Genomic DNA, 24,208 nt, shown 5'->3' with positions numbered 1-24,208 from the left:
CTCCACCACCCCCTGGATTAGTTCGCAGGTAGTAGCGGTGCTGGTCCAAGTAACTTGCATCATGAAATTATAAAATAGCTGTAGCAGTGGAAGAAGCAGGAGTCCCTCAGCTGGAAGACAGAGAGAACAGGACAACTCTTCTGCCACAGTGTGCTTACCATGTTCTATTTAAACCATTCTGAAAGTGCACCAGCAGCCAGGCTCTGTGGCGTGAGTATTCTCTTCGTGTAAAGCAGTACTAAATTGCACTAAATCATGTTCTTATTGCGCAGTTGTTTTCTATTTGAGGGTGTGATGAAGGTCTCAGCTGCATGTAATTGTTGCATTCATGCATTACTCTGTATTTTGCAGGCATGCATAAAATAGAAGTGTTTAGTTGCTGTGGCTTAAAACACAGCTAATAAAAATTGCTTCAGGATTAACTCCAGAATAGCTGTGCATTATCATCTCCAGAAATACCTATCGCTGTAGGCTGGAAGATGGCATTCTTTTCTGCTGGTCCTGCTGAACATACAAATCAGCTTCTTTTGGATGAAACAAAATTGAAAGGTGTGCTTCTGGACTTGGCTAAAATGTTTGGTTTAACGCTGTTTAGAACATAAGTAGTACTAGAGGTATTTCTGAAGTGAGGTCCCCTGGAATATATGGAGTTTGAATACTGTCTTCAGCATGAACTGGTTCTGTTTTGCAGATCTCCTCTTGCAATAAACTGCCCGCTAATATGGGTGTGGTTTTGTTGTTGGGGGTATTTTTTTAGATGAATACATTGATCAGTTAGCCAAAAGGTGTGGGGAAAAAAAACCCAACAGTGAATACAAGGAAGAGAGTTCATTTTAGCTACCAGTCTTACTGATTAAATTGAGTATCTCTCATTCTTATTTTGAAACTCAGTGACAGAATGAGATAGTTCAAAGTTCACTGGGCCAACAGTACCCAAAAAGGTCATTAATCTGATGTTATAATCCTTCTAGGTTTCCCCTTCACCAAGGGGCCTTTTGTGGCCCTTGCTCTTTCCTATCCTGTCTGCTTGTGCTGAAAGAGTTTGTCTCAACTGCCTAGTTCCCATCTTGGTAGCTGTAGACAGCTCTTACCTGGTCCCAACCTTCTCTTTGCCAGAGCAGACAGGCCTGTCTGCCTCCAGCTGTCCCTGTGGGGGATGCCCTTGAGGCCCCTGACCACCTTGGTAGCCAGGGCTGGACCCTCCTTGTTTCCTCAGCACCCGTTGAAGGGAGGGTCCTCAGCAGGAGCAGCCGGTGTCTGCAGGGCGGCCTTGGCAGGAGCAGGCAAAGAAGGGATACCACCCCTTACCCGCAGCCCTCCCTGCGGTTTGCCTGCTCTGCAGCAAGGTGCTGGCTCCCATTTCAGCTGCTTCTGCCCCAGCCCCTGGCCCCTTTCCAGCAGTGCTGTTCCTCTGCCAGCTCTCCCCAGCCTGTGCTGACGCTTGGGGCTCTTCTGCCCTGGCTGCAGAGCTTTGCGCTTTTCCTTCTTGAACCCGATGAGGTTTCTTTTGGCCCTCTTCTCGGGTTTGTCGTGGTCTGTGCCTTTTGACAGCCGCGCTGCCGGTCACTGTGTCAGCCCCTCTTTTTCTCTGCCTGCCCCCTTACACTTGGCTCTCGCCTGGGGGTTTGCTGAGGGTGCACTCTGCGTCGTCTTCCCGGTTGCCGATGCGTGTGTTTGGAGCCCTGTGGTGGCCTCTGGGGTCCTCCCTTGGCAGCTTGCAGCTGGACGTTTGGCCGTGGGCTGTAGCCGCGTGAGCCAGAGATGCAGCCGGTTTTCTTTCTTCTGTTCATTGAGCTGGGGCTTTGCAGCTCCCAGGTGAGCCCGCCTCAAAAGCTGTCCTGAAGTCAAAGTATATTATGTGGGCCATTTAACTTTCATCAAAGCCCCCAGCTCTTCATGTGATGTTGGTTGAGTACATTCTGCCTTTGATAAATCTTTGTAAACTCTCCACATCTTCAAAAATTAATTCCTAATGGGTATGTTCTGTGTGCCTTCCAGATGTTGGAGGTGCTCTGTACCTCCTCTGACTCTCAGACATGAGTGGGTTTTGTGCTTGTCAGGAACCTTCTGTGAATGCCATGATACTTTTTTTTTTTTCCCCAGATGATACTAGTAATTCTGTATAGAATACAGTAAAAGAAGAGTAATGCATCTGGTAGTTGGTCAGCAAAATTTTTACAGTCAGTATGAAAATCAAAGATTATTTTTAATGATTTAGTAAAAAATTTCCTGCTACAAGTCACTTATATCTTCTCAAAAAAAAAAAAATATTGCTGCTTGTTATCGTAGTCCAGTAACTAAATTTTATCTTGCTGCAAGTAGGGAAACATGACTCAAACTTGTCAGATATACTCCTGGCATATTTACAGACTAGGAAAGTACTTTAATTCTTGTTCTGTTATGAATTATTGGAGGAGGCGGCTTAATTCTAGAGGAGATGGTGTTTGAGAGGGAGGCTATGACAGCAGTAATTTTCTAAGTATATTTGTCAGATCCTATGTAAGATTGATTTGACAATACGGAGCAATGTTTTCAAAATGAGCTGTTTTGGCAGCACATTATGTCTGTTTCCAATTACTGTCAGTAAATCCTGAAAATTATTTTCTGAAAAGAAGTTGGTGAAATCTACAATTTAAATACAGATACTAATTCTGAGAATAGAGGAAAGGTGGTTTGTTGGTGGTTTTTTTATGTTGTATGCGTTTTGTTTTATTTTTTAGATTGTTGATGTTGAAGTGGATGCCACAACTGTGTGCTGTTTCTGTGTGGACTGTTTCCTTTGTGGAAGCAGGCTGCAAATGTGTGTTTAAAAGAATGGGTCTCTTGGGTATTATTGCAAAACAAATAATTAACTTTTTTTTTAACTTGTGCATAAGGACAAAGGGGCTTTGTGAAACGAAGTGCCATGCACTTCATGTGGTGTTTGTGACTTGCATGCTTGCTATGTTGAGCTTATTTACTTTGAGGTAATTAAAAAAAATTGTATATGCTCTTGGAGCAAGGTTAAAATTGATACTTCAGTCTGATACCCTTCAAGATTTCATTGCAGTGGAGGAGCTGAGCTCGCTTTATACAGCACGGGAAAAATACTGTTGCAACACTGTACTTCACCAAAGTCTACAAGCTGCAATAACAGTCTCCAGACTGATTACCAAAATTACGTGTGAGAATGCCAGGATTTCTCCTATTTGCAGCTGGACTCGTTTGCAAGGATTGGAATATGTTCACACAGGATTACCTTTAAAGTGGGAACATTTGTTTTGTGTTGCCTGTAGATCTCTTGGTGCCCTGGCCCTTACCAGCTGCTTCAGCAATCTTGTAACACTGGGTAGACTTAACTGTTGGGCTGCTGATGTTAGCAGACTATCCAAATGTGCCCTTGTTCAGCAAAGGTAAGCAAAAAGACTTTGCATGTGAATATTGTCTTGCAGTTCTCAACTTGTTTCCATCACAGTGTTACAGAGAACTATTGTTGGCAGCTAATATCACCAGAGAATTATAATTGGAGATGTGAGTGAAAAGTCATTAAGTGGAGTGTGCTAAATGTGTCATTGATTTGTCTGCTACACCAGACTCAATTGATACCCACTCAAAAAAAAAAACCAACAACGGAAAAAAACCCAAAACCCAACAACCTAGTCAACAAATGATGTATTTGTATAACTTTTCTTGCTCTTGATCTTTTTAGGGAGGTTTTCCCATTCATGCTTGGCCATATTTGAGTAGGCAGGCATGGAGGGCTTCAACGTTTTAGGAAACCTGCTACTAGAAATAGTAAAAACTGAACTGCTTGCATTTAGTTTTCTTTTGTATGGGTAGAGCTCTTCTGATATTAATGCAAAGAACGTTTATTAAACGTATTCTTTGTTTCTATTTCTTGTCAAGTATTAGGATTGTTTTTTGCTTTCCTGCTTCTGTCATCCGCTTTCTTAGAGTGATCAGATCAGTTACTGTATATTCAGTAGTGTGAACTTTCTTTGTATTTTTCAGGTTGGAGGATCTTCTGAATCCTGTGCTTAAAGATGCCTTTAAAAAGAAAAAGCTCACTTCAGACAGCTTTGTCGTCTTGAACTAGAGGTATTGGTTACCTTGGAAGAAGAAAAGCCAGACCATAGGCCCAAATTGGAAGACCCTTCAGGATAACATGGAGACATGTCATGTAGAGGTAGCTGTGAAATATTTAGCGATTTGTTTTAATAGTTTGTAACTAAGTATCGCCAAGACTCTACCCCAATTAAACAAATCTACTTCCAGTATAGCTCTTTACTGAGAATGAAGCAAAAATTCCTTTCCTATAAGAAGGACTCAAAAGAGAAAGGTAAATGGCTGAAACTATGAAACTAAAATTATACTGTGGACAGCAATATCGAGTTATATGTTATAAACCCATTGAGTTTGTATAATCAATTTCTTGTAGATCTGAAGGAAGAATACTTCTATGGAAACAGAAGGAAAGAGATTGAATATTTATGTGAGTTCTGGCCTAATACATTCAGGCTATTAACGTTTCTCCTAAGTTTTTAGTTCTAGTTGTTCAGGTTTCTCTTACGGACAATGCACTGTGCTGTAGCCATCGTGCTAGAAAAGTTCAAAACTGAAAAAAAAAGCAAAAGTAACAGTGTATGTTGCTATGTATCATGTAGCAATATAAACTGCTGAATGTGTGTGTTCTGAGGAAAAGAAATAGAAGTAAGGGTGCTAATACTCCTTTTTATGTTCTTGATTGCAGGTTAAGCTATTAGTTGGGATTCTTATGAGGACAGTTCATTAAGTTCTTAGTGTGGTAGATTGATTTTTTTTTTGTAATTATTAAAGCAAAATGGCCTTGAATTAGCCAATGCCTGCCACCTGTAGTGACTGTGCAGATGACTGATTACTGCAGAACTTCCCGAGTTACTGGAAGTAAAGACTTAATTTGACTGAATAACTCTCCTAATGGAGAGTCAAGATGATATTACAGAAATATATGGTTTCTTGAGGCTCAGCTATGTTCCTCAACCTGAGGAATACAAAACCTGTGGCAATTGCTGCCATCATTCTTGGCCATAGCAGACTAACTTTATGATTTTTTTTTTTTTCTAACTTTGTGGCCTCAGATGTGGGGCACTTTTGAAACAGGACTGTAACTTTATTTTGGCTCACATCATCCTTTTTCTGTAGTTTGTCCTCCTTTAGATCTTTTTGACAGATAAGTCTGTTGTTGTAAAATAATATTCTTACAGGTGTTTGTTTTTCTGAAATAATTATGTATGTATGGCATATGCATCCAGCCCTCACTTAAATTTGGTCTCAGCTGTGTTAGTAACATTCTACATTCCTGCTTTCCCATACATTTTTAAAGTATCAAGACACTTTCTTCTCTTTCTTTACAATTGGTAATGATAGATTCATTTTCTGTCAGTTTCAGAATTCACGGTGCAATTTAAAAAATATCTTTCTAACTTTTGCACCAAAATTGCTAGTTGTGTATGTACATATTGCATATGTATTAGTGATCAAAAGAAGCAGCGTGTGCTTTCCTGAAAATATGCAGGAAATGCAGTGTTAAAACTACTTAAGTACTTCTTCATCATAATTTATCATGCATTGTTAACTTCTAGTGCTGAAGTGAACTCTCTTTGGGTGTTAGCTCACGATGACATACAATCAGTATTCAAGGCAGCAACACACATGTGAATCGCATGATACAAGTGCCATTGGAGATGATGTGGTTTGGATTACATATGAGCTGCAGCTATGGTTCTTTAGAATGTAATGCTGATTCAGGCACTGTTTGACCCAGGGCAAATAGCTTAATTTATTCTTTGTGATCCCTGAAAAAGTGGAATAAAAATGCTTGTGAACTATAAGGCTAGTTAAAAATGTATAAAAATGGTGAAAATTTAATCACTTGATACTTCAGAGTTGGATGAATTTCTTTGAGCATTAGTTTAGAAATAAACTGTCTAGTGAAAAGCAGTTGTTCTCCCCTCCCTGACCCCCCTTGCCCTGCCAGAGAAAGGAGGGGAAGAAAAAAAAAAAAGGGAAAAAAATACTTATATTTAAGGTAGAAAGGGGAAGAAACTATTAAAACCAAATGTCTGCATTTATATTAGGTTTTTTGCCTAGATTTATACTTAAGAAGAGGAGTTTGTGGGAGGTAGGCAAAGAGCATATTGAGCGCGTATCAATTCATGTAGGATTAGTCTTTAAACAGTCTACACTGTAGTATACTACTGAATTTTTAAATCCAGATTTAACTACTAGAAAATTGGTGAATGCTGACTGTTGACTCCACAATGGAAGTTCTTCCTACTTTTTTTTAAATCTGTGTGCAGTTCAAGAATACCTTTTTATATTTAGGATTTAGTATTTAATTCTGAACTATTTCCTTGTTGTTATGCCCGACTTAAAAAACAAACAAACAAAAAAACCCCCAAAAAACACCAAAAAAACCCCAGAAAAAAAAAAGCAGCAGTAGGGAGCATCTGTCTTCCTCTGTCAGTTGTAGTCACTTTTTCGCTTGCGTCAGACATCTGTGGCTAAACTGCTCTGACTGATAGCTGGAGGGGTTGACAAAGCCTTGACTCCAAAACACGCACAGGAGTGTGCACACACAGACAGGCGGCTTTTCACTTTGTTTACGTTTAACAATTTTGGTGTGACAACTGAGGCTTCAAATTCAATGAGTTACAGCGGTTGTGCTGACTGTAGAGTGAGGATGTCTTCAGATGTGAGGAGAAGAGAAGAAAGCTCTCTTTGCCTGCTTGCCTACTCACCTTCTTCCTTTCTCCTTCCTTCTGTCTCATTGAACTCCTTGCTTGAGGTGTTCATTGAAGCTGCAGTAAAAGTTCGGTGTGACTGGTAAAAAGTAATGGTTGAGGCTTGGGAAAATTGCAGTAAATCTCTGTGGCCTGCATGGCTTTCATTTAGAAATTGTAAATGAACGCAAACTTAAGGTATCATAATGGTGTCCCTTTTTTAATATTAAACCTTTCTTGTTATTCTGTAGTCTTGACAGCTGAAGAACAGTTCCTAGGCATCACACATTGCTGTTGGAAAATGAGGAATAGGTAAATTTCTTGTGTCAGGAGGACTTTGTGTAGCCTCAGGTTTACATTGTTCTGTGTGTTTTCTGCATGTGGAGGTAGGAGGGGATTTCAAAGAATGTCTTTATTGCTGTTCTTAAGAAAAACAGTTAAAGGCATTAACAGAAGCCAGCAGTCCATGTTCTTCAGTTTGTGATATTAGAGCAGATGCTGGGTTTTTTTAGAGCTTTTAAGCTTTACAAAAATGAGAGGACAGTGCCTTTAATGAAAGCTGGAGTATGCCATCTACTTACGTTTGTTTGAAAAAAAGTGTTTGGGGAAAATAGCTGAAGATGCATCTCAATAAATACATGGCTTCAATTTTGATTGCACTTTTATAGAAGTATCTTTCAAGTATGTAGTTGTATAAAGTGGTCTGTAATTCCTCTACATTTTTAACACCACATTTGGAAATGAAATTTTCAACGCCTTTTATACAAACTTAATAACTTTAAGATGCTGTATAAGTGTTTATAGTTGACAGTGAGTTTGATAAAGCAACAACAGACTTCAATCTTGTGTATATTGGCCGTTCTGTGGTGATCTACATGTTAAAACAAAAGGAGGTTGTGGAGTTTGTTCTCTTCGGGCAGGTGACATTGTAGTAACCTTCATTATTCCTTAAGAAGTGTTAAAGAAAAGCAGTGTAAGAAATGGTTCATTGCAACTTAATGCTCAGCAGCCTAATTAGTCAAATACCATGTGCCTACCTCTGCATGAAATAGCCTATTTCTTTCCAATGTAAAATAGGAATTTTCAGTTTTGGAACAGCCTGAAGAGGCCTTTGTTGCAAGTGACCACTGGCTTTTTACCTATTTATTGTCAAAAATAATGAAGGTCAGCACGGTATCCATAGTGACTGCATGCAGCTTCCTCGTTAATCTTGGCATACTGCTGTAATAACGAAATTCACTTACTACTAACAAGTTTGCATGTTTCAGGAGGAAGTCGACATTTGAAAATTGGATGTGCTTAGGTTTCTGTAACTGGGAAATCTTGACTTTGGTAGTTTTTCTTCACTCTTAAACTCCTTGGCATAATTCTTTTGATGAGTAGTTGTGGAGGCCTAAACAGAACCCCCCAGAATAAGCAACCTTAAATTGCTGAAATTTACATATAATCTGGCAGTAGAAAGCTTTTTACCTGCAAAATTATTTCCTTTTTTAAGAGATAAAGGCTGCTAAATGTGAGTACATAGTCTGCTTTCATCCCTGTTAGTAAAAGGAAGATACTCCAGTATAAACGACAAAAGGTATATAAGTATTATATGAATATGATCAAGGCAGAATTATATGGTTAAAACAAAAAATAAACTACTGATAGCAGTTTCAGACCCTCCACGTTCATTACAAAGAATAAACTTTCACAACAGCAGGAGCACCACAGCAGTCCTTTGAATTTTGATTTTGGATTACTTCTATGCACAACACTGGAATCGGTGTGTTGGGAGAATATGCAACGACTCAGTGAAACACACTTAATAAATTACTTTGGTTTAAATTAAATTCTTTTTAAGTGTTAAGCTTTGGAAATATTATTTTTTAATATTGTGAAGGCTCTTTTAACTTAGAGGAAAATCGGTGTAGAACAGAATGCAGCCTTATGGGAGTTTTGGTAGTAACTTGTTGAAGGTGGGGAGTAAAATTGTTCCATCTTGAGGTTATTACTTGCCTCCCACCCTGTCATCCTCCTTTAATGCTTACCCAAAGATAAGTGAGTTTGGCTTGCCTTTTTTACTTGGTTGTAATACCAACACCGGTATTACTCTGATGCGGAAAGTTAAGTATTTTCAGAATTCTGGCAAGTTGCTCTTTCTGACATTTTCTTTATTATTAATGTGGCTTGTTTTGCTTGTACGTTATATCTTTAAATAAAGCTAGATGCAAAAGGAAAATAATTATGAAAGGATAGCTATTTGCAAAATTCATGGGAGGTTCAAAGTGGAAGTCCATTTATTTGAGAGCGCCAGGAATGAAGGTATCAGGAAGTAAAGTCAATGGATTATTACTTTTTAAAATAGTTTTATTTTATATTTTAAATGTATAAATGAATTTTATATTTACAAATATATAATTTAAAATAAGTATATTTGAACCTAAAGAGGTCTTAAAATATATATTAAAAATTGAGAATTTATATTCTAGATGTTGCAGTTAGAGACTTTGTAATTTAATGTAAGGTTAGAATCTAGAACTGTTTTTGTTACTGAATGTGAAAATAAGGTTTTCTTTTGGAATTAGCTGAACAGTAATTGGTTGGGATGTTATAGAAGGATGTCTTAATTTTTTTCTTTTTTATTTCCCCTTCTCTAAAGGTGACCAGCTGCTTTGCACTCTTAGACAGTTGCAGTGATGTATAGTAGTCTGTTGCTGTAAACATCCCCGACTGGAAGCTGTACCAGTTCTAGCTTTCAGTCAGATGTTTGCTGCACCTGGCTATTCTTGGACAACGTGAGAAGGAAAAGCTGTCATAAATACATATGTACATATATATATCTCTAACAGTGGAATTGCCTTCAAATGAATTACCTGATTGTTACTAGTGTAGGTAAGATTTCTTGATGTCGTCTGAAATGTAGATGCAAAGCTGTTGTGTATCTGTCACTCAAAACAGAGTCCTTCGCTGCTTTGTGGTATGAATTATGGAATTATGCTTCACTGGAACATAATGGCAAGTGGTGGTTAATTTCTTGTGCAGTTACCCATAGAATGGACTGACTTTGAGTGGTCTGTTTTAGCAGTTTCTGTTACTTTTGACTCTTAGGAAAAATTACTATAAATGCCACCAGATACTCAGCACGCATTTCGTGATGTGCCTTGCTTTTTGTCGTTTTTTTTTTTCTGGAATCCTACATTCTCGGTCTCCTTATGAGTTCATGGTGCTATTATAGTTTGCAAGTTAGATGTAACCCAAGGCTAAGGGTTAAAAAAAAAAAAAAATTGACATGGGATGTGTTTTTCCATTACAATGCATAGGGTATACAGTGGTTTGTGGTATAGTCATCTTTGTGCTAGCCCCACCGGGGCACTGTAAAGGTTTACCGTTCATGTAAATAACAGCTTGTGAAAGTACTTCAGAATTAACTCTTAGCTGTTCCTGTTGACATGATTGATTTGAGGTTGTTTTGGAACTGGACAGTGATGTGCAAAAGTGCTTTCCGCTTTTCTCAGAGCGGGATCTGCACATGCTGTTTCTTGGATCTTGCCTGGGATTTCTTTTTTTTTCTCTTTAATCTTCTGTTTTTAAAGGAATGGCCTATGTGAGTAACTGCTGCTGAGACAGGAAAAATTCTTGTGCTACTTTTAGCGCTCCATTCTTCCCCCTCCCAAAATGTTATGTTTTTATTCCCTAACACTTAAAAGAAAGACTTTGTTCAAGTTATTTGATAGTATACTAAACCTAGGTGTTATTTGTTCAACTTTGCTATAGTGATTCTGTATGAGATTATGTCCAAAGGTACACATACTTAGAAAAGTGGAATATTTTGTCTTTAATTAATCAGAATTAAAGCTATTAGGATTTCTTAGTCCTGGGAAGGCTAGACTAATAAGCGTTGGAAAGATAATGATTTTCAAGCAGGCAGTGAATGACGAAATGTGAACCAAGGACAGCCAGTTGTCTTCTGTGATGATCCCATGACTGTAACTGTTTTGTTCCTGTTAGCTGGATGTTCTGTCTGGTGACATAGGAATATGAATGGTGATAGAAGGTAGTGAACTTATTTATTGATCTAATTCATTGCCAGCACCTCTACAGAGATTTGTTCTTAAAGCAACTGGGCACACTTAACATCTCAGTTAGCTAATATTAAAAAAAAACCATGATTTTGTTTGGCTTGATAATTCACGTAAGTATTAATAAGGACTTTGAAACAGAATCTACAGATCTTCATTTCTGTAAAAAGCAAAAAGTGTTGGTGGTAGTTTTCCAAGTTTTCTTTGCTATAAATGTTTAGCATTTCCTAGTTCTATATAGTATTTGGACTTGGAAGAAAGGAAGTGTTCTCTGTTAACAAAACGTGTTGTCTCATAATTAATATAGTAGACATTTTGGTTAGTGCTGGCTTGGCCTTCCCACGTGCCAGATAACAGTACTTCCTTTTTTTTTTTATAAGCTCAGTTCATGTGCAGTTTGTCAGTCCAGTCTTGCGGAATTTTACTTATGCGTACATTTATATTGTACTAGTATCTAATCATGTACTTACACAGCTGTCATATGTCTGCACATGAAAAAACAAATTGAAGTGGCTTGTAACTGCAGGAAATAAATAAATTTTTTAAAATGACACTGCATTTCTGTTTGTTTGAGGGTTTTTTGCCAAGTGTTCCTTTTTTCTATACATGAAATACAAAGTACTGAACATCTTGACATGTCTCAAACATGGTGGCTGTTTGCAACTGAAAAAGGTGGGGTCTTCTGAAGTGTTGTCCAAATGCATATTTATGCCGTGATTCCGGGTGAGCTCACACTGCTACTGGGATTGCTGGGAAGGGGTGACGGGAATTCAGCATGCTAGCTTTGCAGTTCTGTTGGTGGGGAGGAGGAGTTGAAGCGAGTGTTGCAGAACTAGGCAATGCGGGGCCACAAAGGCAACAATGAATTTTGGGAATGGAAGAGGGAGATCTGACACACCATCCTGGTGATGCGAAGCCTGTGACTATTGCTTATGTTAGAGAGTCATGGAGTAGTTTCTGATATTTTTCAGTGCACTAACTTTGGAGCAGAGGAAAATACCTGAATGACAACCAGGTTGGTGGTCCATAGGCCAGAAGTGAAATTGTAGATGCACTAGCAACTTTGTCACATGCTGTATATGCAGGTGCCATGTACAGTTTACCTTTGGAGGGGAGAGCTAGGGAGGAATACAAAGGTCCTTGCTTGCTGAGTGAGTGGAGTGCCTGTGCAGGCTAGCGTTTGGGGTTTGGATTAATTACCTGTGGGTTTTGTGACTGATTAAAAGTAATACATTCAAGTCCTCAGCGACTCTAGGCTGGCCTCCATGAAGCACTGGCTTTCCTTGCTGTGAACTCGCAGCTGCATTTGGCAGAAATGCTTGAGCTCATGTTTTTCTTCATACAAAGAACAACTGTTCAACACTTGGAGGGCATCCCCCCCTTCTGTATGTATGAAATAATCTGCATCTGTGATTCCTTCTCCCCAGCAAATCTGCAAAACACCTGTTGGGACAAGAGCTTTGAGAAGGCTGAGGCTTGGCATCCTGGTTGATTGAATTTATTCAAGTATTACTTTACTGGACTGCTGAGATCTTCTTTGTTTGCAACTGTAGATGTTAAATTAAACATACTTGTAAAATCTAAGAGAAGATGTTGAAGCTAAAGTAATCATTTTCTGCTCCCTTGTTATAATTACTTGTATTTTTCGGTAGCTAAATCTACGTGGAGGAAAATAAGAATGAAAATTATCGAAATAATAGGAGTACCTTAAAGTTCTGGAGGAGAAATGGGCATTAGTTTAAGAAAATACAGCACAATTAGGAAGACATACAAATGTAGCATCAAAAGCTGTAAAACTTGGCCCACTAAGGAAACTGTTGAAATATTCAACAGCACAAAAGTTTATTTTTACATAAACAGTTTGAGATGGGCATCTTTGACCGTTACCCAGTTTGTACCACCCCATTCATCTCCCATATATATTTTGGTGTTGAATTTCAGTTTTGAGAAGTATTTGAATTTGAGATTTCTAGGTGGTGGTCTGCTCTGAGCATCAAGGGCCTTGGCAGGTAAATTGCGACAGAATGCTGATCTCTGCAGGCTGCGAGAAGTTTTTCTCCCATTTTCCTTTTTGTACCTCTACAGCATCAGGGACTGTACATATCTATTACTGTGTTCTGATATTTAGGAGATTAAATGTTTAAAATGTGTTCAAACTTCATAATGTTAGTACGGCTTAGTGTTTCATGTGCTTTGAGTTGCGTGAATTGTAGCTCACAATATATTGAAGTGTGTCTGTGCAGATTCATTTTTGGATATCTTGAAAGCCAGTGCTGTATATTTATTGTTAAGCTAATTTTTAGTTCCTGTAAACATCCTACACTCAGCTATAACAAGTGGTGGGGCTGGGGGGTGGATGTTTACTTCAACTGACTTGGAAAGGCAGCTTTCCTCAATGATCAAGTGACATATTGGCAAGAACTGAATACTATTTTTCAGTAGTATTCAAATAGCTTATTGTATTTAAATACTCTTAATTTCTGTGGAAGTAGTATGTATTTCTATAAATGTCTTAATACTCAAATTATGTTTTAGATGGGCTGTATAAAACCGCATTTATTGTGAAACAGTCTTTAACTGATGAACTCTGTATCGTTTTTTGAATTACAAATAAACTGTGATAATATATCTTTGCTTGAAGAGTAATTCTGATACCCTGATGACAGAGAAATAATCTAAAATCTTGTATTCAGTGTTCAAGTAATAAATGACTGCTGCAATTGAGAATTGTTATCTACTTGCTCATCGTCGAAGGAGGAATAGATGTATTGGGTAATGCTAAAATAAACCCAACCAACCAGCAGTAAGACTACTCAGACTTAACCATTTCTGTTGCCCTGTATATCTAACAAAATTAAAACAATCTCATTTTGACAGGCAAAATCTGGATAGGAGAACCAGGAAGGAGATGAGCATCTCTCGTTTTCCTATAACTCTTCTTACATCATGTCTTACCTCTTGAAATCATATTTTTACTAGTGATGAATGTGGTGTTAAATGGAGTATGACTCCAACATCTGGAGAATATTAAGTACCAAATTTAACAGTTCAAAATGTTTTTATTCAAATGGAAGAATGAAGGACGTGGGATTCATCATTGTGAAGCATAATCTGGCTTCTTGAGGATCGTTTTTACTGTTTTGTATCCCTGTGAATATCAGAAAGGCTTGGACTGAGATGTAACATTTCTTATGTAGAAGGCCAAACACATTCTGAAAATTATCAAGAGCATCTTTCCTCATTTAAATTCACATACATGAGCATCGTTTTGCTATAGTAAAGCTTTTTGCTGTGGTTTTATTTTTACTTCCAAACTGAGGTCTTTTTAATTGGTAGAAGTCCTTGTGAGCAGGCTGTATGGCATATACCCTACTGCAAACAGCTGCGTGCAAGAAAATGTATCAAATTCTGGGGTTTCGGATAACTCTAGTGTGTGATCGCTGCAGTACATCTATGTATTTACTGTGTGTGCGTGTCTGAGTACATAAATCAAGACCTAGTAAAACTTACTTTAGTTCATCTGTTTAATTGGTACAAAACTCTGACTTCTCCAGTTGGGGTGACCTAAGGGAGGATGAGGGATGTGAACTGTCCTTCTCGGGAAATACCATGTAATTAAAAAAGCTTACCTCCAGAAACGAATCTGCGTGTCTTTCTAGTCTGTTCTGTTCCCCGGAGTTAGATGCCTTGTGGCATGCCTAGAACTTCAAGTTGCTGGTGAAAAATTATCCTGCCAGGGGTTACCATGCTCTGGGAATGCCAGATTTTGATTGCAACATAAAGTGATGAGGCGAGAAGGATATACCTGTGAACCTGTAACGTGTTGCAGCTTTGCCGTTCTGTGTTGTGGTGATTAACGTTGACATATGCTCTTGACCTGTCCAATGAATTTCTACCCTTGTTCGTATAAAGGAACACGCAGTACATACACATCTCTCTATTCCGTCACTGAGTGCAGTGAAATGCACTTGCTGGCTGTTCTCTCTCTGGATCAGTTCCCTTTGCTTGATGTATTCTGCGGTACTGCACACTGATGTAGTGGTGGGATAGTCCAGTGACAAAAAAAAAGGGTTTGATGGCAAGAAGGAACTCTCCAATCAACATTACTGTCAACCAAAAGGTGTAATGATTCATCTTTTCTGCAAGTACCTCGATCCAGAGCTAACTTAATTAGTAGCATGGATAGTGAGTAAACGCTCTGAGCAGATCAGGTGTGAATATATATTTGGTATTTCAGTAGGATATTTTTTTTTTAAATGCATTTGAGATCTAGAATTCATATTGCAGAAACTTAAGTTTCGGCAAAACCGGAGTCTTGATGTTGGTTTATTATAGAAAGAATAGTTGTGACTGCTTTTGATGGGATGCTTAAAAACTAAATAGGAGTTAAAAAAAAAAAAAAGCTTATTGAAGCTTGAAATTTAATGTATTTTGAATAGTTGGGGTTTGCAGGAGTTTGAGTTTTGTAGTGGTTTCAGATTTGGGGGAGTTAAGTTTTGTTTAGCTACTCCTTGGATAAATGGGCAGTAGACTACATTACAATGATCCTCTTGTCAAACAATTTCAAGTAGCTTGGCTCCTGGGAAAGGAGAGAATGCACTCCCTGGAAAGTGTCAGGACCAGTATCATGAGATGAAATTTCTAAAGGTAAGCTACACTGTTGGGGGAGGGTGGTGGTAGTGGTGGTCTGTTCTTTTTTCTAAGTGAGGATTCGGTAGGACAATGAGTAGCATGCCTGTGTGCATCCTTCAGTGTGCTTGGCTGCACGTATGGGTGTTGTGTAGGCTGCTAACTTATTTTACTTTTCTTGTGAAAATCTTAATTTGAGAATTAAATAGACTAATTCTTGTACTGTTCCTCCCCAGCCATATTTATTGGGTAATGCTTGTTCTGGTTTGTGCTAAAGTAAAACAAAAAGTTAAACTTCAACCTAGAATATGTAATCAAAGATTCCAAGCATAAAATAACACTGCAGAATTTGAAGCTCCGTTTTAAATCATGTAGTTCACTTTTTTCTTCCCATTGCATTGGTGGTTTTTGAAGAGATACGTCATAATCCTAGAGCGACAGCATGAAACAAAACTGGATAAATAGCTGGGAAAAGGGTACAGTGTGCACGGTTTGTGAGTCTCTGGGAGTTTCACATAATGGGGTGGAACAGTAAGTCACTTAACAGTCAAAAATTCCTCTTGAGAAACACGTAGGTGCAGTTAAATGTGTTCTTCTGTGGCGATTTTGAAAATACACGTTGATTCCTCTGTTTAGTTCCTTCTGGTTTTCTCTTGTGCTAAAAATCCAAATATTTAAATAAAAGTACGTTGATACCCGCTTTCCTGCTCTGTCTGTGTTCAGGATTGTTCTTCCACTAATTTGGTGCACATGCTCTTAACCGGCTGTGCCGCTTTAGCCAGCTTAGCGTATGTTGCACAGGGGTTCTGTGTGTGTGTGGTGAGTAAGGGTATAGTTAAAACGACTTAAAACTTCCGTGTGGTTTTACAGTAGTTGAGTATGAGTAGCAAGGATCCGGACTGGTGCTGAAGTCTGTTCAGACGGTTCTGGAACGCGCTGCATTCGGGTTTTCTGTTGGGGAACAGCAGCCCCCTAACGCGGGTGTTGAAAGAGAAGAAAGCCTGAGCGTGACAGCGCGCGGGCTGGAGGAAACGCGGCTTCGCTCGGGCTGGATTGTTTGTTGTCCACTAACAGCGCTCGCTCGGTAGAGAAATAATTTCCTGTAAACAATATGGTTTTATCTTACATCTGCCATTTTAATAAAGTGAAAAATTATTTTCCCAAACTTTACACAAGCCTTATCTTTGGCAGGGATGAAAGATGCTTTGTGAACTGAACTGTTTACATAAGGTCATGGAAAACATGCTGAAAAGAAAACATATACGTTAAGTGCATAGCTTAATGCATTTTTTTTGTAAACACATTTCCCCAGATATTAATTAATTAATTGACTACCACCTAGTAGAAAACATGATCTATTAATGATCTTTTTTGGATGTTTCACATTTCAAGTCCAAGGAATTTGCAAGCTAGCAAATCTCAGCCTGCGTTCCAATTTAGTGTTAATCGTCAACAGAAATATTAAAGCTACGTGTGATTTCATGAAATACGATGTCCTTTGCGCCCACTGCACTCAGTCTTGTCTATCCTATTAAACCATCTGCTGTAGCTATTGCACGTTGCTGCCCGCCTCCTGCCTGCACTGGAGCCGTAACATGCACCCAGCACTCCTGCAGCTGCGCTGGTTCTGCAGGCGCAGGCCCTGGTGGCTGCGTTACATGCCAGAGGTTTTACTGGTGTGCCAGAGGTTTTACTGGTCTGGCTCCGTCAGCTGGAGATGCAAACTTCATACAGTCACCTGCAGAGAAGCATTAATGAGATTTTGCTTCTGCTATTAAACAAAGAGACACCCCCTACCCCTTCTTGCATGAATTAGTCATAAAAAAGCTGGTGTTACGGGATAGAGGCAGGAAATCAAGAAGCAAACTGGATCTTACCAGAAGACAGAATCTTCATAAGGAGGGAGGAAAAAAAGGGGACGTTAATACGGAGTTTTCAGGTCAGAGGCGCTAGTGTATGGGGGTGGTGGTGCTAGAGGCCAGAAGAACAGCTGTTGACCTCTGCTTCAAGACACCAAATTAAGTGAAGTGAAAGTCGCTGGTATGGCTGAGACACAAACTGAAAAAAAATCACTTTGTATTTTTTTCTGAAAAGCTGAAAAAGGGGGGTGGAAAACATCCCCAAATGGCTTTTGTAACTGAAGTAACCTTTCAGAGAATTGAGGTATTCTCCTTTCCATCTTAAATTTACTGGTGCTTCCCATTTTTATTTGCTAAAGCTGATTAAAAATCAAAGAACACCACCAAAAACCAAGCAAACAACAAAAACCCTGCCATTTTTAAATATGTGGAGGCTTGTTTTGTAGAAAAATAAATTCCAAATAAGGAGCCTAGGGAAGGGAAGGAGAAGCGCTGAAATTCAGAACTAAATTTTTTGAGATTGTATATGCAATACCAGTTTTAACTTGGAGGACACTTGCAGTTTTAAGATTTTTTCAGTCAACTGTTTTAACTCTGTAGTTTTCAAGTGACAGCTATATGCTAATAACAGAAGCCCTACTTTGCATAAAAAGTTTCATACAGGACTGTTTCCCACGGCACCTATGTAATTAGGCCATATCATTTAGAAGTTCTAAGGGTCAATCTTTAAGATGCTGGATTTGCATTAGAGACGACAAAATTGTTATGTTTGTTTTGATGCATATTAATAAACTTCCACTTTTTAAGAATATAGTAGGTCATCTATTATTCCAGGTAAGGAATATTCAGAAGATGCTTAATTTTGGTTTAATATATCTGATCCATATTTTTAATATTGTGAGAAACTTGTTTTCAGCACATTAATGGGGTTCATGCTTACATATGATGTGTGTAAACAAAGCTGCTGAAGCCAGTTTAAGCTCCAGGGAGAGCAGGATTTGACTTTAATGGCTTGTAATGGCATTAAAATGCGGAGACATCTTCAGTTTTGCTGAACTTTGCCGTATAAACTTTCTTACCCATTCTCAATGTCGAAATACCACAGTATGTGCAATGTGCGCTGCCAGAGAGTAAGCGGGTGGCAGAACGATACGAACGTTTTCCATTACCTTACTTGTACGTCGTGTTTTAAATTGAACTGTGGGTTAAAAAATGGCTCCAGATTCATTCCGTATGCATTTATGCCAGAACAAGTGAAAGTGTTTGAAGCTAAATTGGAAACAAGATCCTCATTTACTCATGTGGAGTCAATCAGGAGCAGCTCGGGGGTTTTAACTACTAGAATATTTGCTTTCAAGTGCTGCTGCTGCTGATCGTGTTCCTGCATTATTTGTTTACTTGACACGAGCTGCATTTTTCAAACTCTTCTTCATATTCTGCTGCTTTGCTCCGAATTTCTGGAAGCATGGGCTGGTTTTTGAGTTGCAAGGGAGTCACAGTGTCACTAGTCTGCTGTATCTGTCTGCGGGCGTTGTTACCACTTGCCTTCCCAACTCCTGTCCGAGCTGGGGGGAAGCTTCTGTGCAGAACCGAGCCTGTCAACCCCTGTAACCTCTTCAGCGGGGGCGATAACGATTTCACCCAGCTGCCGAATGCTTGCCTGTATTGTGAAATACATTGTATTTTAAAGACATGTTTTAACTCGGACTGCAGTGTTGAAGAGAAACTTCCATGGACCTGATTACATTTACCTAGGAAAGGAACGTTAATTACTGAGGAATTCGGCATTTCAGTGAAGTGCTGGTTTATTCTCTTGGAGTCTTCCTTTCTTCTGTCAAGTAGTCCAGGCTCCTACAGAGTTTTGGGTCCAAAATTTGAATTCTAATGGGGCATATTTTGATACAATTAATATGAACACTATTTAAAGCAAGGTTACTTAAATGAAGGAACTGGTTATTGAAAGGTGTCTGCCTTCCTCCACACGTGTGGCAGGATGTTCTAGCAGTGTTGTAGGGTCTTAACAGGCCTGTATTGTGTCTGTCTGGGTTCGAACGAAACAAAAAGGTCTGAAGCTTCACCCACAGGAGATATTCTGGCTCTTGTGCTGTCCAGAGTGTTGCTGGTGCTCAGGAATATACCAGCTGGCTTCATGACTGGAACAAAGAACTGCTTTGACACGACCATCACTGGTTTCTCTTCTTGAAGATTGCCCCTTGTAATAATATAAATATATTTAATAGGCAATATTTTAATATATAAATATATATGTGTTTAAAAATAAATATAAAGACTATAAAATAACATAGATAGTTATTTTCTAACGAATGCATAAATAAATTAAAAAAGAGTAATTGGAAGACATTTTAGTATGGTCCTAAACACAAAATGGTGCTCCTCACAGCTTGAGATGACTGTGCAGTGAATTTACGTACAGGAATTTAGTATCGCTCTTTCTGTAACAGTCATGTGTCCTCCCACTGAGACTGATTATTAAAGCCTGCAGTGTTAAGTCGTGTTATCAGACATGTGTGCACATACAGGTCTGCCCATCTGCCAGTACAGCAAATACTGGCATGTTACTACCTCCGTGGTGGTTTTGCTCTTTCTGAAGTTTGTGGTTCCCATCATGTGTGCCTGAGTGCCAGAAAATGGGAATTACTAGGCTTGGGAGTTCTGTGGTGATGTGGGATTTTTAACTGGACTCTCTCATTTATTTTTTTTTCCAGGAATAAAAACTTGTTGGGAATTGCATTTTTAGGAACAGATGTTTGGGGACTTTCTAGATTGTCACGTTTGAAAGACATAGAAAGCAAATAGAAGAACTTGTTTGTAACACATTTTTATTTATTTTGTGGGGTGTAATATTGGTCCTTGAGATTTTTCTTCTTTAATCCTCTCACAAAATTAAGGTTCGGAGCATTGTTCACACTTAGAAATCATAGAGTGTTCCAGCTGGTTCCTTTCAGACAGAAGGAAATGCAGAGTTCCTTTAGCTGCGATAAAGGAATTGTCTTTACTCCTACCTGTCTGCTCAGAAGTAAAGGCAGAGCTCTCCCTCCCGAGGAGAGAGAACAGGGGAGCCAGTGCCGGTAATTCAAACCCAGAGACAGTGTCTTTGGTGGCCTTAGTTTGAGCACACTGAAAAGGGAGGAGCGAATCCTCCAAGTTTTAACACACACCAAGGTACGAAGGACTTTTTTTGCCAGTTTCCAGAGAACAAACCTTGTTTGTGGACATCAGACAGAAGAAGGGGTTCTCCTGTGAACCGCGTTCACTGTGTAATGTTCAGAAGGATCCAGAAACGTCCACAAGGATCTCTGTCCTTTTTTGTTTATTTTACAGGAGATGGCTTTTTGCTTTTTTATTATTAAATTTGTTAGATCCACCTGTCTGAATGTAGTTTTGAAGAGTTGCTGTGACCTAACAAGGATTATTGTTAGGCTGCCTTGATCTCTAACAGTTGTGTAACTTCAGGCTCCCCTTGCTTAGATCTGGTATCAGGAACACGTACAGAATTTTTGTTGCCTTAAACAGCCTGTTCTTCACTCTGAGCTCTAAAAGCATGGAGCAGGGAAAGTCAGACTGTCCTGTGTGTTATGGAATTTGCATTCTCAGGGTCAGTTGCCACTAGGAATATTTTGCAAGGGTGTCTTCTAGGGTATTCACAAGGTGGCATTTTCTTAGGTGTGAAAAGATAACCAGGCACGTCTTGCTGATTATATTGTCCAGAGAAAGAGGATTCACCAAATCGTCTAATTCAGAGAATGCTTCTGTGAAAGCCCCAAAGCTTAACTGATATTATGAAGATTAACTGTCCATCTCTGACAACCAAATTGCCATAAAAAACGTTACATAGGACAGAGCCCAATCTCAGAGGTTTCTGGACACATGGTGATCAAGTCTTCGTATTTTATGTAAAATAGGAAAACTTCACAGAGTGTAAGAACCTAAGCTTTTTTGAGATTGAGTAAAAAAACACCCCAACAGATGCCCCCAAAATATGAATCAGGTGAGAATATCCCACTTAAAATGATTTTCTGATGCTCAAGAATTATAAAGTCATTAGGTGCTGAAGCAGCCCTGAAAACAGTATTTCCCAAAGTCAGCGTGCTATGTGAAAATTTTATCTCCTGCTACTTGAAGGTTTGCCAGTGTGTGGTGGTCTTATGACTTCTATCACAAAGGTAGAACAAAATATTAAGCAAAAGGAAGTGTCCTGAGTATTATTTTATCACTCTTGGTTTTAAGTACGTTAGAATTACACTATGACACAGACCCACTCAGCTGACTGGTAAACACAGGATTGCTTGCTCCTAATTTATTCTCAATGCTACAGAATACTTTAACATTTTATAAGGATTTTACATGCTTTGTAGGAATAGTTTAAATTGCACCCTTGGTAACGATAATTGCTGAGAAAATTTTTTGTTGGTTAAACTTTTGTTGGCTAGCAACACTTAGAGTTGGCAGGGAGAGAATAAGTACTATGTGTCTTTACTGTAAAATGGAATAAACTTCATTTCTTCAAGATAATCTAAGAATCAATATTTGACCTGTTTTTTCTGAGCCAAAAATGGGATGTAATTTTACTGAAATACATTAAATACACGTAGACTAAAAAAAAAAAAAAAATCAGTGGTAGACTCTACCCATTTTTTTTAAACTAAGTTGGTAAAAAATGGCAAATATGCCCCACTCTCCCCCCTCAAAAAACAAACATACAAAAAACCAACATAACAAAAAACCCCAAAAAACAAAAAAAAACCCCACAAAACAAAAAAAAAAGAAAGAGCTTTGTGCCCAAACTGGAGCTCCGTATCTATTTTCTAGTAAATCATGATGTGACAACATACACAAGCAGCCCATCTGTATAATTTCATCTATTTACTGCCACTGTCTTGAGCACAGCTACTCTTTGGAGTCATTCCTTCTGAACATCTGTTAAAAATGAACTCATTACCCTTGGAAAACTTCATTAAAACTCTCCGTGTCAGATCCAGAATGTTGGGTTTTTCATCAAGGGTAGGTGCTGTTCTGAGACAGCGGTGCTGTTCAGAGCCTGTGGTACCACACAGTGTTCCATCGGACGCTCGTATTTGCATGGATGTTGTCTCCCTAATGCCTTATCATAACCACGGTGTTCTAAGCACCTTTTCATTTGTTTGATTATATTTCTGTTCTGCAGGAATTCTAACAGTGATGTTTTATCTCCCACTAGTAAATATGTTTACATCCATGCTTAGCTCTGGCTTCCTCTCATTAGAAGACTTAGTGAAAACAGTTAAGAAGTTGTTAGGAATGTTTTCCACATAAGTTCTCTACGTTACGATTACATGCTTCTTGATCCGCTGAATTGGTTGGTCTCCTGTAGGCTTTTGGTGAAGCACAGATTTCCCAGGTTTCTAAATTCTTTGCTCCTTTGTGAACCTTTTTGAGTTCTTGCTACCGTAGTTAAAAGTTCCTATTTTTAATCAATGAGTTCAGGAAATGGAAACTTTGGCCATTTCACATGTTTAGTAGCAGACAATAAATATTTAAGTAATCTTGGATGGTGTTGCATGGTAAGAATAAATTTTTTGGATACAGTTTTTCATCTTTTTTTTTAACTAGAAAAATCTATTGCATGTTGAACAATCAGAAATAATTTCCATACAGATTTTAATCTTAAAACTTTTTTTTCTATTTATTTTGACTGCTTACAGTGCAAATGTAAGGTGTTGTACCATAAAGACTGTATATATAGTGTGGTAAGAAAAATGGAGATTTAGTGAAGTTTTTTTCTGGGGCTGGGCTGATAAGAATGTTAGCTTATTACTGCTGATGAAGCAGTAGTTGGTATTGTGGGATGTACAACAAAGTCTGCAATGCCATGTTAAAATAGCCCCTTTTGATGCAGAAGCATTTTAATTAAACCTCATGCTTCTTTTTTACAAGAAATACTTTTATTTTTATTTTACAAGCTGGTAAGTACATTCTGTGCATCTGTGAATTGTTGTATAAAGTTAGGACAAGTTTATGCTTTTTGGTTTAGGGATGGAAAAGTTTCTTCCCATAAATAAGGTGTAGACTAAGACTTGAATCTATACATCCAGCGTACAGGCTGCATCTATACTGATAAATGCACTTGCTCCCGGGAGTGATTCCTTCCCCTGGTCCTTCTCCCGGCACCACCTGAAAGGTTGCACCCACAGCGCTCAGGGTGCCCTCAGGACTGGCTGGATCTGCCCGACATAGTGTTTGACTTTGGATCTTCCCCATCACCCGTGCAGTGCCCCTGTCATAGGCCAACATGCGGGTGGGGGTTCCCTCCTTTCCTTTTGGCAGCGTCTGGTGGCAGGGGGCTGTGCTGTAGCTCATTGGAGTGTGGTCGCAGGGCAGGATAAACCGAGGTACGTGTTGCATGCCTGGGGTGATGGTGGGGGTGTATTCTGGTGCCCGAGGGTGCAATGGTGTCATTACTTGGGTGGTGTTAAAGGCCACTAGGACGGCTAGAGCCGACTTGGTGGGCTAGTAGGAGTTGTTCTTGAAGCAAAGCAGTCTTAAAACTCAGGGATGACTGTTTTGGAAGGACCCAGTTCTGCACTCTCCAAAGGAAAGCTGAGGGATGGGTATAATCAATCCAAGTTGTTATTAAATGGCGTGGTCTTACTCGATTCCTGCTTTGCTCTCGTCTGTTTCTTGCCCTCCTTCCTCTAACTGTGCCATTCAGCCCTGCTGTCTTGCCAGCAGTACATCCTAGTTAGGTGTGACCGTGGTGACGGTCATTGCCATACCTGAAGGTGGAGGGATTGGGAAGACACTCAGTTGTTTGCAGTTGCTCTCTGATACACCTTGGTGAGTGAGGATCTTCCACCGACTCCACAGCCACGTTACGGCTCTCTCCCAGACTACTGATGGTGCTGCTTCCCTCCAAGAGAAG

At 39.1% G+C, this 24,208-nt stretch overlaps 1 protein-coding gene and 1 long non-coding RNA gene across 3 annotated transcripts in view; both read left to right on the top strand.

Moving 5' to 3' along the window:
* Positions 1–24,208, top strand: part of ZFAT (zinc finger and AT-hook domain containing) — a 145,130-nt gene that overhangs the window by 12,053 nt on the left and 108,869 nt on the right. Inside the window, exon 1 of one of the 2 annotated variants that reach the window (XM_056330203.1) lies at positions 4,004–4,165. The exons of the other annotated variant lie outside the window; for it this stretch is intronic. Coding sequence (XP_056186178.1) covers positions 4,153–4,165 — 13 coding nt within the window. The 5' untranslated portion in view covers positions 4,004–4,152. Of the gene's footprint in view, positions 1–4,003; positions 4,166–24,208 lie in introns of those variants that run through there. 2 annotated transcript variants of the gene reach the window in all.
* On the top strand, positions 9,511–16,130 carry LOC130145438 (uncharacterized). The gene is made up of 2 exons (XR_008820558.1): positions 9,511–15,961; positions 16,012–16,130. It is a non-coding gene; the product is annotated as an uncharacterized LOC130145438 (long non-coding RNA).

Source organism: Falco biarmicus, chromosome 3 (genome assembly GCF_023638135.1).
Source record: "Falco biarmicus isolate bFalBia1 chromosome 3, bFalBia1.pri, whole genome shotgun sequence".
Lineage (NCBI taxonomy): Eukaryota > Metazoa > Chordata > Aves > Falconiformes > Falconidae > Falco > Falco biarmicus.
The sequence above is the reverse complement of the archived record's forward strand: the minus strand, read 5'-3'. Positions and strand labels throughout refer to the sequence as shown.